At 42.5% G+C, this 16,937-nt stretch overlaps 1 protein-coding gene across 4 annotated transcripts in view; it reads left to right on the forward strand.

Moving 5' to 3' along the window:
• MAP4K3 (mitogen-activated protein kinase kinase kinase kinase 3) overlaps nt 1–16,937 on the forward strand; it is a 147,428-nt gene that overhangs the window by 94,202 nt on the left and 36,289 nt on the right. For all 4 annotated transcript variants that reach the window (XM_038397581.2, XM_038397582.2, XM_043512173.1 and 1 more), the window contains 3 exons: nt 394–556; nt 6,969–7,081; nt 12,517–12,558. In XM_038397581.2, the coding sequence (XP_038253509.1) occupies nt 394–556; nt 6,969–7,081; nt 12,517–12,558 (318 nt within the window). The remainder of the gene's footprint in view (nt 1–393; nt 557–6,968; nt 7,082–12,516; nt 12,559–16,937) is intronic.

A 16,937-nucleotide genomic window follows, 5' to 3' on the forward strand; every position in this document is an offset into this window, starting at 1 on the left:
TTTGTCCACAGACTGTGACCCCACAGCCTGTCCCCGGACCCTGCTATCAGTTATACCCTTGGCCCGGTCTTGACCCTATGTCCAGCTATGACCACTGCTCCAACCACCAGGCCTGACAACCTAGAATGCAGAGCCTGACATTAGTAGTGACGTTTCAGCAGACCAATCATGATTTCAGTGCACTGCTTAATAATTTGAGTTTTCTGTTAGTACAAGAAACTTTTTTTGCTAAGCATTTTTCTGCAGTAAACATTGTTTTGCTTAATGGAGCATACAGTTTTCTTTATCAGTACACTCATGGGATACATACGATACAGAGCTCTGAGTGTGGTATAAATGCCTAGATAGATTACTTTGTTTGTATTCATTAATATTGTTATATTTATTTTTCAGCCTAAATCCATCTGCATACCACAGGAAGGTCATTCTTCTGAAGATGATAATCAAGGAACGATCAAGAGATGTCCTGTTTCAGACGGTCCAGCAAAGTCAACATCACAAGTTCCACCTAGACCACCCCCTCCTCGGTTGCCTCCCCCAAAGCCTAATCCTATAGGTAACACAAGTGACACCAAGCAGTGTATGGGGATTTCTAAAAAGAATGTAATTCAGCTTATTTCTACATCCTTAGACAAGTACACATAACTCATCCTGTGGTAATGTACTTTTGTGGGCAAGTAGCAAAAATAGTACAGGAAAACCAGTTGCAGTAAAACTGTACACGACAACTTACCTGGGCCAAATACACCTCCCATTGTAGTCATTGACAAAATTCCTCTTGATGTCAGTGGGGACAGGATTGGATCCTTAAGCAACATACTCAAGGTGAAAAAATATGCTGAAACTGTTTAACGGTGGGCAGCATTGTATGTTTTCATAGACCAAAGTGTCAAATTCTGCCCTGCTGCACAAACTCCCATTTAAGTCAATTGGAGTTATGTGGACATACCTGAGAGTAGAACTGGGCTTCAAAGGTTTACAAACAAATGAATTGGTTTCAGTAATTATATAGCAGTTAATTGTGCTTCCTGCCTGATCTGACACATGCTCTATTAGTTTGCCCAATATTAAACATATGCAGGATCAGGCTCATTCTTGGTTCGTAGTGCATCTTACTGTTTCCCCTGTGGCCTTACTGTTGCATTACTGTAAACGTACATTTATGTAATACATTTAAACATTTAGCTATTAGAAACACAGTAACGCTGCATTAAAAAATTAACTTGGAGTTAACATCTCCCACCAATACAGACAAAATCCAAGGGAATAAGCAACAGTTATTCAACATCTATCTACACTCCACTTATTATTTCCTCTTTTTAACTACAACTACATCCTTTCCTCTATCCACAAAAGCACATTTTTGTCTATCCTCATGCTAAACAGCCAACATGCAGCCTTTACTCTGACCATGTGTATTGGTTATATGTTAACATGTTTTGATTAATATAGGGTTGGTGTGAATTTAATCAGTATATGGTGGTGTGTTTGATGTGAGAGAGACATGGTATCAAATTGCAAATTGTGGTTGAAATGTCTTTCAGTAATATTTAGTTTTTCTTCGAGTGCTTGCTCATGTCAATTCCACATTAGGTGTGTGTGCTCGCCACATGCACCAGTGCCGGAAGTTTTCCCCTCAGCAATATCTATAGGGGAGTGGTTCTGGCGCCCTCTGGAGTGGCGACCGCATGGCATGATATAAGGGGTGCTGCTGGCTCCCTCCTCCCCCCCCCGTTCCCTCTTGCTGCCAGTGACGGTGCACAGAATGTTCGCTGCTCTTACTAGCGTTGCTTAGGCTTCGTTCGTATGAACTAGAGTTCTTGTAAAGTTACTGTACATAGTTAGTAGTTGACTTAGTTAGCTCTTAGCAGTAGTTCATTTTGTTAGTCTCATTGGGGACTTAGCCGGTGGACGGGGCATCCCCCTGTCCCCAGGCTTTAAGCCTTATGATCGCTGCAAACAGCCCATGCCTGTGAGCGACCCGCATAGTAGCTGTCTCAGGTGCCTCGGTGAAGGGCACATAAGTGATAAGTGTCGAATCTGCAAGTCCTTTAAACCTAGGACTAAGAAAGAGCTTGAAATCAGACTCAAAGTGCTCCTGATGAAGTTGGTGCTCACTCCAGCAAGGGGAAGGACAGGGCTGGGGGCGAGTTTCCCCCGTCGGGAAGTCGGGCCGCTCATGTCAAGCGATGCATCCCACCCCATTCCTTGCCTGGAAGGCTGGACACAGAGGCAGGCATTTATCAGTTTCAGGTTCCTTCAACTCCTTAAGTGCTCCAGGCCACGCAGGAAATCCTGACTGTCCGGTACCGCCCACACCAGCCCCAGCAGTGCACAGACCTTGGGGACATGGAGACCTTCCAACCGTCCTCACCCCAGTGGTACCACTCCCCATCACGAGGGATGTCCTGCCTGCTACCGTTCACCCGCTCAAAGCTATCATGCCTCTGAGTGAGAGAGGCAGATGCATCGGAGCCCTCTACGGTTACCAGGCCTTGGTCACCAGCAGTGGGATTCAAGGTGGACCTCGCCAGTTACCTGGCACAGACCCACAGAGGCACACGCTTCCCGGCAGGAGCATCAGGACCAGCCCATTGCGTCATCGGAACACCATTACAGATCCTAGGACTGATCAGAGAACTGGAGCTGCGGGCCCCTCCAGTGATCCCCAAGATGGGTGTCATCGTACTTAGGGAGATCACCCCGGCGCCTGGCCCGCGATACCTCCAGGTCCCGCTCCTCGTCCCAGTACCGGTCTCAAAGTGTGAGGTATGGATCCCTGGCCTCCTGTTGCAGATCCGTCGTGCGCTGCTGGTCACCGAGGTCCCCATGGAGGCACGTGTTCCGTTCGGACTGGTCCTCCCCTAGACGCGACCATGATTATCGACAGGCATGGAGTCACTGTTCCAGTGGTTCTGGGTCACTGGGTAGCAATCACTCTGGTTATGGCTCCAAATCAGTGGGGCAGCCTCCCAGACCCTTGGTGCCACCTGCATCTTCGGTACTGAAACCTGCCCAGTGGCCAGCACTGTGGTACTCTGAAACCTGTGGGGGGGTTCTCCCAGCCTGCCCACTTGGTGTCAGGAGCCTCTGACAGGCCTGTGGCCTCAACAACCCAACTCCCTCCAGTGCTTGAGGACCCAGGGGATAAGATCCCCACAAGTACATGTGGACTAAGGTGAACAGCCTGTTGGACCACAAATTGGTGCCATGGAACCTGCAGTACAGTCCTTCTCCTTGTCACCGGACGAGGCCATCACAGAGCCCCCTCACCCGGTTCCTCAGGATGATGCTAAGGCTCACCAGGAGCTGTTGAAGAGGGTAGTGTCCAACCTTGGCCTGCAGGCGGAGGAGTTGGAGGAGCAAACGGACTCCCTGTTCGATGTCCTCTCCTCCACGGCCCCTGCTAGGGTGGTTTTTCCCCTTGACGAAGGGGTATTGAAGATATCCAGCGCCTTATGGCAAACCCCCTCCTCTCTGCCCCTCATTTCCAAACGGGCAGAGTGTAAGTACTTTATCCCGACTAAGGGGCACAAATATCTTTTACTCCCACCGTTCCCTGGTGGTCAAGACAGTTAACCACAGGGAATGCCAGGGGCAACCCGGAGCTACCCCCAAAAATAAAGACTCCAGGAGACTGGACTTGTTTGGATGGAAAACATATTCCTCGTCCAGCTTACAGTTGAGGTTGGCCAACCACCTTGGCCACTACGACTTTAATATGTGGCAGTCTGCAGCTAAGTTCGAGAATGCCGCCCCCGCCCCCTGATGGTTCCTGTAAAGAATTATGGGTGCTCTTTGACAAGGGCACAGCTGCCGCCAACCCTTCAAGCGGCATCTGACGCAGTAGACTCCACCACCCGCATAATGGTGTCTGCCATCTCCATGCGGTGAGTGTCCTGGCTGCTCCTCTCTGGGTTGTCCTCCAAGGATCAGCATTTGATTCAGGACCTCCCCTTTGATGGCCAGGCTCTGTTTGCAGAGCAGATGGACAACAAATTACATAGGCTGAAGGACTCCCGAACTACCCTAAAAACCCTGAGGCTCTACTTTCTGAGTCCGGCATGAAAGCGGTTCAAATTGCAACTTCCCCAGGGGCAAAAGAGCCAGCCCCGGCAGGCCCCACTGCACAAAAAGCCCAAGGGCTATAGATGGCGCATGAGCCACCCGCCCCCCTCTCTGCCTGGTTGGGCTCGACCCATTTCAAGCAAGGAGCTAAAAAGTCATTTTGAGGGTACACCCAAGGGCGAACTACCAGTGCATTTCCTGGATCTGATTTTTCTCAGTTTTTTGCAGCCACCTTTCCTTTTCCCTCCCGGCATGGTTGGCGATAACTTTGGACCACTGGGTCCTCAGTAGAGTGGCACACAGCTTACACCCTCCAATTTATGTACACGTTCCCTGTGATCCCTGTGGTCAGCCAGGTCCTAGTAAAGATCAAGAGGGACAACGCACAGGTTATCATGGTCACCCCTGCATGGCCTTGCCACATGAGCCTGTCGGCGTCCCCTCCCTGGCACCTTCCCTACCTTCCGGACCTGCTGTCACGAGATCACGGTTGGCTCCTACACACCAACCTTGAGTATCTACGCCTCTTGGCATGGATGCTCCGTGGTTAAATCCAGAGGAGCGTACTTGCTTGGAGGAGGTCCATCCAGCATGTTTTCTTGCTGAGCGTTGGAGCACGGCATTTCTCCCTCGCGTTCTTCAGTGCAGTCAATCTTGGACTACTTACTGCAGCTCTGGAACCGGGGTCTGGCACGTTCATCAGAGTGCACCTTGTGGCCATCTCTGTGTTCCACCAGCCTATCCCAAGATCACACGGTCTTCTCTCATGACATGACTGTCGGGTTCCTGAGGGACTTCTAGAGACTTTATCCTCAGGTAAGGTCCGTTGTCCCGCAGTGGGACCTTAACCTGGTCCTCTCCAGGCTCACCAGGTTGCCTTTCCTACCTGTTCTGGAGGTCACTTTCCTAGTGGCGGTGACATTGGCAAGACGAGTCTCAGAGATTAATGCCTTGACTTCTGAACTGCCTTACAGTGTTTTATAAGGACAAAGTCCAGTTGCGGCCTCACCCAGCCTTCCTACCAAAGGTGGTATCTTTCTTCCACATGAGCCAGGATGTGTTCCTGCCAGTGTTTTGTCCCAAGCCACACAGATGGCCGAGGAGAGGCATCTGCACATACTGGACATCCAGAGGGCCTTGACTTATTGGACTGTATCAAGACTTTCTGTAAATCGACCCAGCTCTTCATCGCTACGGCGGATAGGATGAAGGGCCTTCTGGTTTCTTTGCAGAGGATTTTCATCTGGATCACCTCTTGCATAGGGACCTGTTACGAGCTAGCAAAGGTCCTGCCACTGTCGATTGTCAGGGCCCATTCGACTAGAGTGCAGGCATCTTCAGCGGCCTACCCGGCGCACATCCCGATCCAGGACGTCTGTAGAGCTGTGACGTAGTCCTCTGTCCACATGTTCACATCTCATTATGCCATCACTCAGCAGGCCAGAGACTATGCTGGGTTCAGCAGAGCTGTATTAATTACAATCTGCGCAGCCGTGAACTCCTACCCGCCTCCACAGGAACTGCTGGAGTCCCCTAATATGGAATGAACATGAGCAAGCACTCGAAGAAGAAAAGACAGTTACCTGTTCCATAACTGGTGTTCGTCAAGATGTGTTGCTCATGTCCATTCCATGACCCATTCTCCTTCCCCACTGTTAGAGTTTCCGGCAAGAAGGAACTGAGGGTGCGGGGAGCCAGTGGTGCTGCTTATACCGCGCCATGCAGGCACCACTCCAGAGGGTGCCAGAGCTGCTCCCCTATGGATACTGCTGAGGGAAAAACTTCTGGCACCGGTGCATGTGACGAGCGCGCACACACCTAATGTGGAATGACATGAGCAACATATCTCGAACACCAGTTACAGAACAGGTAACTTTCTTATCTCACATTCACCTAACTTTTTCTGTTAGTGACCAAAATTTGGTGGTGGTTTTCATATAGAATTTGTAGAATAAAATTTGTTTGTTTATATATGTGTGTGTGTGTGTGTGTGTGTGTGTGTGTGTGTGTGTGTGTGTGTGTGTGTGTGTGTGTGTGTGTGTGTATGTATATATAAATAAAATATAAAATGGAGGCACCATACTCACGTTTTAGGTAAGGTTGGAATGTGTTTTGCACTTGAAGTGGGAGTCCATCCATTATTTTGTAGGAAAAACAGCCTATATGCCCCAAATGTTCAGCATATAACCTGAGGAAAACTAAATTTACTAAGAATATTCAGGTAAATCTGTTAATTAGCTTGAGTTCTAATCAGTTAAAATTTGGCCTTTTAAAAATTCACCTTCTTGAGACTCATGATTTTTCAAGCTCCTTTAGCTTAAAAAGTAGATGGTATTAACTCAGAAGGGAGAGAGTTGGGATGGGGGAGGAAAATTCTGTGGCTATATAATTTTGTTAATTAACAGAAAAGAAAAAATACCTAGTTTCCCAAATGTAGAAGGTTAATGAAGATATACATGTGATATGCTTATTTTTTAAGAGAATGAGCTTTTGTAACTCCTGATTTTGCTTTAAAGCAGCTACAGGGACTGGGCTGAGAATAGCAGTCATGTTTGTAAAGGAAAAATCTCTTCTCTGGGGAAAAGCGTGAAAATCTAAATCTGTGAATATCCTCTCTCCACATGTGCTGTAAATACAAAGAGAGTCAGTGAAGATGACTGTTTCATATTAGCTCATACTGAAAACCTTTAGAAGTTTTATTGATCCTTGTTTATGGGCTTGAAAGGACTGAAATGATTACAACTCCTTTTCCTGTTATAATGGGCCAATTTTTTTGCTGGTGTACAATGGAGTTAATGCCCACAGAGAATTTAACCCATCAGATTCATGTCTGTAGACTATTACATTTTAAGTTGAATGTAGAGAAAATGTTTATGTAACTTTAAACGTTTCTTTTGAAGGTAATGGAGTGAGTTCTTTACATTTAAATGGTGACAGAGAGGGATCTCCACATCAACAGCCAAATGAAAACAGAGACACTAATTTTTCAAGGAAAGAAAAGAAGGAAATACTGGTAGGTAATGATTTCAAATCTATTTTTATACTTTTTTTTTTTTAAACGAACTCCTTAGATTGAATTGCACAGTGCTTTATTGAAGACCAAGGACAGGGTAGACCCATTACATAACAAGGAGGGAAAGACAATAATAGAAAATGCAACAATGGCAGAAGTGTTAAATACCCTTTTTGTTTCAGTTTTCACCAAAAAAGTTATCAATGACTGGATGACTAACATAGCGAACATCAGTGTAAATGGGGGTAGGATCTGAGGCTAAAGTAGGAAAAAGCAGGCTAAGAATTATTTAGACAAGTTAATGTCTTCAAGTCAGCAGGGCCTGATGAAATACATCCTACAATACTTAAGGAATGGGCTGAAAAGATCTCTGAGCCATTAGCAGTTATCTTTGAGAACTCTTGGAGGATGGAAGAGATCCCCAAGGACAGAAAGGGGCTAATATAGTACCTATATATAAAAAGAGGAATAAGGACAAACCAGGGAATTTATAGAAAAGTCAGCTTAACTTCGGTACCCGGAAAGATAGTGGAGCAAATAATCAAACATTCTATTTTGTAAGCACCCAGAAGAAAATAAGGTAATAACAGTCAACATGAATTTGTCAAGAACTAATCATGTCAAACCAACCTAATATCTTCCTTTGACAGGGTAACAAGCTTTGTGGATAGGGGGAAAGCAATAGATGTGATGTATCTTGACTTTAGTAAGGCTTTTTAAACTGTCTAATATGATCTTCTCATAAACTAGAGAAATATAGCCTAGACAAACCTCCGATAAGGTGGGTGCACAACTGGCTGGAAAACAATTCTCAGAGAGTGGTTATTAATGGTTCACAATCAAGCTGGAAGGGCACATCAAGTGGGTTCTTGCAAGGATGTGTCCTGGGTCCAGTTCTGTTCAATATCTTCATAAATTATTTGGATGGTGCCATAGTAGAGAGTATACTCACTCATAAAATTTGTGGATAATACCAAGCTGGGAGGGGTTGCAAGCACTTTGGAAGACAGAATTTAGAATTCTACAGGATCTTGACTAACTGGAGAAATGATCTGAATAAATAGGATGAAATTCTATAAGAACAAATGGGAAATACTACACTTAGGAAGGAATAATCAATTGCACAAATACAAAATGGGAAATGACTGCCTAGGATGGAGTATTGTAGAAAAAGATCAAGGGGTTATAGTGGATCACAAACTAAATATGGATCAACAATGTAATACTGTTGCAAAAAAAAAGCAAACATCATTCTGCAATGTATTAGCAGGAGTCTTGTAAGCAAAATGCGAGAAGTAATTCTTCCACTATACTCAGCACTGATAAGGCCTCAGCTGGAGTACTGTGTCCAGTTTTAGACACATGTTTCAGGAAAGATGTCGACAAATTGGAGAAAGACCAGAGGAAAGCAATAAAAATGATTAAAGGGCTAGAAAACATGACCTATGAGAAAAGATTGAAAAAAATTGGGCTTGTTTACTCTGGAGTAGAGAAGACTGAGGGGGAACATAAGTCTTCAAGTTTAAAAAAGGTTGTTATAAAGAGGAGGGTGATAAATTGTTCTCCTTAACCACTGAGGACAGGACAAGAAGTAATGGGCTTTAATTGCATCAAGGGAGATTTAGGTGTTAGACATTAGAAAAAACTTTCTGTCACAATAGTTAAGCACTGAAACAAATTACCTAGTGAGGTTTTAGACTCTCCGTCATTGGAGGCTTTTAAGAACAGGTTAGACAAACACCTCTCGGGGATGGTCTAGGTAATACTTCGTCCTGCTTCAGTGTAGGTGACTGGACTAGATGACCTATCAAGGTCCCTTCCAGTCTTACATTTCTATGATTATTGATTTGTTTCATATATTCAGGTTTTAATATCTGTTGAATGGATTTTGTCTTACAAGTCTAAAACATTTTGGCTAAACTGTTTAATCATGCTACAGTTTTTATCTAAATTTAAGCAGTCAACATTAATATCAATTTTATTTTTAAATGCTACTAGGAGCTGTCATTTATTACAAGTAATAAATATTGTGCATTCAAGATTTGCGTGTCTGTGTGAAGCCTTAGTGATGTGTCCTGTCTATACAGTACAATAGAACCTCAATAATTCATATTAATGATGAGAGCTTGTGTAGTGAATTTTACTGACTAGTGAGTATGAAAACAAAAAAAAATTGGGAACCCAAGGAAAATGTAACGCAAAATGTAGTTTAATTTACATTGATGATTGCAATTTAGGCTTTAATTATTTGATACTTAATATGTAAAAATAATTTTACGAATTTAACATTTCACGGCAACACGGTCTGGTATAAAATCTTTGCTGCGAGATGGGGAGTTTTTTGTATGGATTATAAAACTATGTGGATTAGCAAGGTTCTGTTGTACTTTCTGAAAGACTGCCTGCTAGAAGCAGATTTCATTGCAGCGTAGCAGATATGGGTTTCTGAATACATGCAAATCCTTAATTCTGTCTTCCTATCAATGTGCCAAGGATTGCCTTGAGTAATTTCCATTAGTTATTCAACATCCAGGGCTGGATACATCTAGGGCTATATATAAAGTGTATTAGAGTTGAGAAGAAATACCTGCATAAATCCTCTGCAGTTTGTGGGAGCTATTGAGGATCATATTGCTCAATTAAGGTCATATACAGTCATAGCATTTTTCTCCCCAGACTAGTTAGCTTTGGATTGCAGTTTAACTGCTGCTTGACAATGAAGAGAATTGTTCTTAACAGGGATATATAATCAAGCCACTTCTACAGTAAATAAAATGGATCTTCTGGGGAAAAGGTTAAAATCAAAATGTCTGTTTACTGAGGCTAAACTGATAATATATGACACTTCAGTACCAGCAGTTATTCAGCACAAGAGAAGTGACAGCACCAGATCCAGCAGAGAAGGCATTCTAGGGTGGAGAAGTTGACTTGGCCATACTGGGGATGGAGTTAAAGAAGGAACTGAAAGAGTGACAGGAAGGATGCAACAGTAGGTGGGGAGAGAATTTGGATATATGCAGGAGTTAATAGTGAGGAATCAGCATGGAGGGTGAGCTGGAGCGCTTGAGGTTTTTTATTGTTGCTGACAGATTTTTAGTCCTAAATTTTTAGTCCTAAGGGTTTGTCTTCACTGCAGAGTTTACTCAGGTTATCAGTACTCAATTTACTCCTCGCACGGTAGCCTAGCTCGAGTGAGAGTGGCCACAGTGAAAAATAACACAGTAGATGCTATGTCCATACTGGCCCTGCAATTACTTGTTCTGGGGAAATTCCCAGGGTTCTTTGCTGTGTTAATGGTTTCCCAGCGAATTGTTGAAGAACTTGTCTGTCCTTTCTGGACCTAGGGGAGGAATTGCAGGAAGGCATTGGAGAACTAGCAGCATGCAAGTAGAGCTAATCTCTGTCCATGCTGCAGAGTGGTTCTGTTTAGCAGCTGATGAGTTGTGTTAACTCCAGCTTTATTCTATACTCCTGGGTGGGCCTGCCAGCTCTGATTAAAAACACCACCACACCTGAGTTAAGGGTGTTTGTATGTGGACAGGACTCTAATTAATTAAAACTTGAGGTAACAGTAGTGAAGACAAAAATCTAGAGTGATTTTAGAAACAAATATAAGTTTTTAAAAAATTGTTTAAACAATATGATTTTAAAAGTTGTGTGCCTTTATGTATTTTGGCATACTTGGACCTAATTCCATTTTGAAAGCTTCTATCTGTAACAGTGTGATTTTAACCCTTAGCAATTAATGAACTTCTGAGGCTCTCAGGCCTACAGAATAAAATCTTTAATTACAAACTACAAAACTGATGTCCCACAAGAACTCAGTAACACAATGTATTTAGCTGTTTATAAATATACCATTCAAATTAAAATACTGTATATGCACAACTTTTACATTGACTGACATATATAGTTCTCTTAGCATCCTGTTTGCTTTCAGGTTTAACTCTGTTAATTTTGACTTAAGTCCTGTGTGGTTTGGACTCCAGCTTACTGAGACCCCTTTGAGCCCCTACAGCAGACTAGTTGAAAACTGTCACAGATTTTCTGTGATTTCCTGTATTTTCCAAGGATTTTTAGACAAATGGACCCAGGATTTGCCCATGGGAACCACCTTACATTGATTCTACTGCTCTGTCTGGGCGGAAAAATACTTTTTTTAGTTTGCTGTCATGGTGCATTTTGACAGCTTTTGGTGTATAATAGTCAATTTCGTTATTTCTCCTTTGTAGTCATTTAGATCAAAAATTTCAAAAGTGGCCGCTGATTTTGGGGAGTGTCAATTTCTGCATCCCAGCTTGAAACCTTGGGCTTGATTTTCAAACTAGCTTAGGACCCAGTTCTGATTCCAGTTGAAGCTAATGGGAGATGAGTGTTCAGCATCTCTTAAAGTCAAGTTCAAGATGTCTCAATTTGTGCCCTAAAATCAGGGGCTGCTTCTGGAAAATGTTGCCATTAGTCAGTTTTTGTGAGAGTGGGGGGAGGAGAGGAGTTATCAGGACAATGAGGGGTGGGGGGAGATTTTAAAAGCATAAATATTGGGGTGGAGGGGAACTCAGATAAGTATAGGTTTCAGAGTAGCAGCCATGTTAGTCTGTATTTGCAAAAAGAAAAGGAATACTTGTGGCACCTTAGAGACTAACAAATTTATTTGAGCATAAGCTTTCGTGAGCTACAGCTCACTTCATCGGATGTTTTAAAAAGGAGATAATTCACTGTTGAAATATCTCTGCATTGAAAGAAATAAGTATTCTTGATGCTTATGAAATGGTTCTGGTATAGAATAAACAATGTGTGGAGTGCTGAAACATAAATTAATAAAGCAGGGTTTACATTAAGCAACTGTTTGGAATGTTGAACAGCTAATTATAATACTACGGCTTATATAAGCTTTGTAATGAAGACTCTCTAGTGTTCTTTCACATCTCTAGTTGAAAATTTTATTATGTAATAAATTATGTAGAAGTTAAGCTATGGGATATTGATATTAAGGAATCATAATAGATGAATTTCACTAGAACAGTAATTCCTCTGTGGGGGTGGGGGGAAGTTGGCAGCATCAACAGAGAAGGAAGGTTAGCAAGTTCACATACCAAATTCTGTAAAAACTGGGGTATTCCTGTACTTATTTAGTGCATCTCATCAAATGAATGCAGTGTTAAATTTGTAAATGTACAGCATGTCTATATTTATTGTGTTTAACAAGTTGCATGGAGTTTGCCGCTGGTGGGTGTCTTTTATGCAGATATATGAATAAATATTGGCTTGTCAGTTTCACCTAATATAGTTGTACTCACAATTAGTAAGTTAATTATGCACTATGTCTGGCAGTTCAGCAAAGATATTTTACTGTTTAATCTGTACACTAATTTTGTTTTTAGTGAAATGTGTATAGCTATTAAAAGAATAATCTAAGTTTATGATATTTTTTCTAGAAACCAATTAGTAATGGCCTTCCACCCACACCTAAAGTGCATGTAAGTATATAATACTGGACCATCCAAACTAATTTTGAATACAGTATAGAAATGTTTTTTGTATTAAATAAAAAAAAAATCAAATTTGAATATTCAGTGAAGTTTTTTTTAAAAAAAAAGTCTAATTGAACAACTGGTTTAGATGTCACAACAGTTTTTTTAAAATAATATTTCAAATATTTTTACAATACCTGTTTAAGATTTGCATTTCAAAACAGATTGAGTTTTAAGAAAGTTCTTGAAATAAAAATGTGAGTGGTGATTTTTGTGTGCACGCGCATGTACAGAGAGAGAACTTTTCTTTCTGCTCCGAGGCCATAAACTAATTGTACTAGACCTGAAAGGATTTATACATTCATCAGCCAAGCATTTTAACAGCAGTCTTTTCCGATAGGATTCTAGTAGCTGATATCTCATAAACTACTAGACTTAAAATGTATACCATTTCAAATCCGGGATTCAAAACTTTGAGTTGGGATTCACTGATTCTTAGGGCTAGAAAGGACAATTGTGATCTTCCAGTCCAACTTTACTGCATATTACCTGTTTTAGGATTTCACTCATTAATCCCTGCATCAAGACCTGTAACTGAGATAGGACTGCAACATAGTTTTTAGAACAACACCCAATCCTGATTTTAAAGAATTCAAGCAATAATGAGCCCAAATAATGTGGTGGTTTCTAGTAACGATTCTGAGAGCCAATTGCAGAGTGAAGCAGCAAATCTGTCAAATACTGTTTCACTTTTCTTCCCCTTTAGGGCTAGTTTTGTCCTACTTTCTGCATAATAGTCTAAAACACCGGATTTAATGGGCCTTGTGAATTGTGGGAAAGAACTGTGTCCTCTTTTGATGAAATGCTTTACCTCTAATTCCCTTCCTCATCTCTTTGAAGGGGTCTGTCTCATGAGTAAGTCTTGATAGACACAGTCACCACCCTTCTGCAGCTAAGATGATAAAACTGCTATTAGAACCATATAGATGCAGATGGTTTTATTCCTGGTACTTATTCATTCCAAAGGAGCAGCATTGTTTAAGACAAAAATTCTTGATCTCCAAAACCTCCAGATCTCTTTAGGCACTGTAATCCCCTTCTCAAACAGTCAGGATTGCTTCAGAGCTCTCAACCTTTCAGATGTATTGACCATATCTCACTAAGGTAGATTCACAGGAAGTAACTCAAGTTACTAAATTGGCACTAGAAATCAGTAATTTGTGCTAGAAAGCTACTCCCATTTGGACTAGCCTTGCTTCTTGGAGGTGGTAGCTGTCTGCGTCTGACAGGAATTATGCATTGGCAGGGATTTTCCCTACCTTAGTTGTCTCCTTCTTTAAACCAAGTTATTTTGTTGTGTTAAGGTTCACAAACACATCACAATAGGTACTTCAGCCCATTCGCAGCTTGGGGTCAGCACCAGACCTTTCTGCCCTGTCTCCTGTCCAGTTTTTTCTGTCTTCGCAGCAGCAGGTGGCTCACCCAGACCTCCCAGCTGCAGAGCTTTTTTGAGAAAAATTTCAACCTTTGACTTCAAATTCCAGACTCTCAATTTGGTCCAGCAATGTGTGTCTGTAATTCTCAGCCCTGTCCTGTGGCTGCATTAGATTTTTGGGGAAATTGTTCCCTCAGCTCTTCTTCCCCTTCTGAGGTGTTGGCAACTGTTGGTGTCCTGCAAGCTTCAGGGAGAGAGCTAGGCTGAGAAAGGCAAAAGGAAGGGTCTTTGTCTTCTGCTTCACCCCCCTTTCGAGTGTCACATTGGGGGGTTTGGCCAGTTCTGTGAGCAGGTACAGTTCCCCCTCACAGCCCAGTCTGAGTGGGATTGCCTCAGCCACTCTCCCCTAGGCAGGATTGTTGTAGCTGGCTTCGAGGACAAGCAGCTACTTGTTTGTAATCTCCATGAGGGAGCAACACCAGAAAGACAGTGCACCAAATGAAAAATCACACCCTAGAAACCCCACAAAGACCCCCACTGCTGACTGCAGAGTTCAGCTGCTGGCCTTTCATTGTGACCCCTTGCACTGCGAATAAAGGGCACTGGGCATTGCACAGATGCTGCCAGTGCAGGAGAGTGCAATAAGGAGCCTTCAGGCCCAGCTCTCTGCCCCTATTAACACCTCCATAACAGGCCTCCCAGGCTGGAGCCTCCGGGGGAAACACAAACCTATCTGGCCCATGTGGAGCCCATACAGCAGAAAGGGGTAGAGTCTGTTCTTGAAGCTCAGTTACTTTCCCAGAGAAACCCAGAAGGGGCCCCTGTTGGAGAGAGAAGACAATACGCCTAACATCTTTAAAAGCAAGGAGATCACTAGCCACTTCAAATATTTTTGGAGCAATGTCTGAGCCCAGTCTCCCCCCCATCCCACCCACGCAGTATTACGGGGACAAACTCCCAAAGAAGAAATAAAGTGAAATTAGCATTGGTTTTTCTGATCATCTTTACTAAATACATCCTGACAGATCAACAAAGAAAACTCTGTACTATGATGTTCACAACAAGTTCAAGAAAAGGAAGTTTTATACAAATGCTGATATTAAGTGCGACTTTAGGACAGCTACCATGATTCCAGCCTTACGAGGTCATAGAGCGCAACTTTGGAACCTTATTTTGAACCTTACATCCCACTTGAACTGCAGTTGGAGGTGTCATACTTCCTATATATTAAAATAATCTTTCTTATAACAGTTATCTCCAATCAGGTGAACTTTTGAAGATGGGAGCTTTCTTGGGTGATCGCCAGGATTTTATTTTAATTCAGAAAAGTAGTCCTCACTATCAGAGCATTAATTTCCTAAATAAACTCATATTTTTCCTTTTGCCAAGCATCACTGTTCAGTGTAGTGAGACTTGTTGGCATCCATATCCATCAATACATAAATTTCCCATATTTTACATGTTGGTCATCAGTTTAGCCAATCCTTTTTTTTTTTTTTTTAAACAGAAGTCTTCTCTACATCCTCATTTTGGATGTCCATATTTAAAGGCTAATTCTGCTTCTGACCATTGGAAGCATGCTGCTTTGAAAATCCCATTGTAACAGAGCTCTGGAATTTAGCATGATGAATAGGAAAATGTATCTGTGCTTATCTAAAAATTTTCTTTTTTCACGTAATAAGGTCCACAGATCAAGTCTACCTGGGGATAAATGGATCATCCAGAACACGTATGGAAATTAATATCCAAAAATTCAGGCTTTTCATTAAAGTAAATTATTCTCATACTCTGCAGTAGGAAAAGTTGTGTGCTTTTTCTTCAAAGTATAGTCAACACAATCTGTAATGTTGGAAATTAGAACGGTGTTTTTCTGGCTGTGGAAGTTAGTTTCAACTGGAAGAAGCTTCAAAGAGCAAGGCATTTCCCATCTGCCAGTGTTTGATAGGTCTGGTTCTGCTTTTAAACTGTAGTACCCTAGAAATGGATCTGTGGACTTTATTACTTGAAGAAAGGACATTTTCAGGTAAGTACAGGTAAGCTTTTTGTATTCTCCTCAAGTTGTGCCTTGGGCACTGTAGATTGCCTTCTTGCTTTTCCAAAATCTAGTTTTGAGTATTAAAAGTCTGGGTTGCAGCCAGTGTAGACTTTAACTTTTGGACTAATCTGGATTCAAGGGTAGCAGCTGCTTTTCGCCTTTAGGATTGCTTTCTGGAATGGCAGAGATAGCAAAAAGTCAGCCAGTAGGGCAGGCAGATTATACCCTCGGGTATTTGACACCCTTTGCAAGGGTAAGAATGGAAACCCTTCAGTCTTGGCATATCTATGGTCTGTTCAATGCCGCCAGGGAGCATACAACCTCAGTGTGCTCTCATCCCTCTACTTACCCCATGCCGATCTATTAGCGATTCAATGATTGTGGTCCATTTCTAGGAATGGCAAGGAGGCAGTACTGAAGACAACTGCTCTTAAAAAAAGTGAAAGCATATGCTCATAGGCGTGCCTGCCACACTGCTGCTCAGACTCAGGTGTCAGATTTAGGTCAAGAAGTCTACTTCAGCTATCTCATCCCAAGACTTTCATGCTTTAGAAATTGAAGGAGGCTAGGTTGCCATCAGTGTCTTAGCTCTGAGAACCTTCCTGCTATCCAGCAATGGAAAGGTGGAACATGTTCTCACAAGCAGCACTGCAGCAAGGTAATGTCTAAACAAGCAAGGTGTTGCTCATGCTCCTCTCCTGGGTGAAGAGGTGGTCTTTTGTCTCTGTGTTGTGCTGCAGTGGCAGAGGTAACGCTGCATAACAGTTTCTGCTGTGAACTCCACTTTTAATTGCTTAATTTCTGAAACTTCCAACATTTGGGTTCAAAATTTCCAGGGTTGGTTTTAACTGGATTAAACAATGAAGAAAACACTTTTCCCATTATAAATATTTGCATCTCAAACAGCTGTAGCAC

This window comes from Dermochelys coriacea, chromosome 3 (assembly GCF_009764565.3).
Source record: "Dermochelys coriacea isolate rDerCor1 chromosome 3, rDerCor1.pri.v4, whole genome shotgun sequence".
Taxonomy (NCBI): domain Eukaryota; kingdom Metazoa; phylum Chordata; order Testudines; family Dermochelyidae; genus Dermochelys; species Dermochelys coriacea.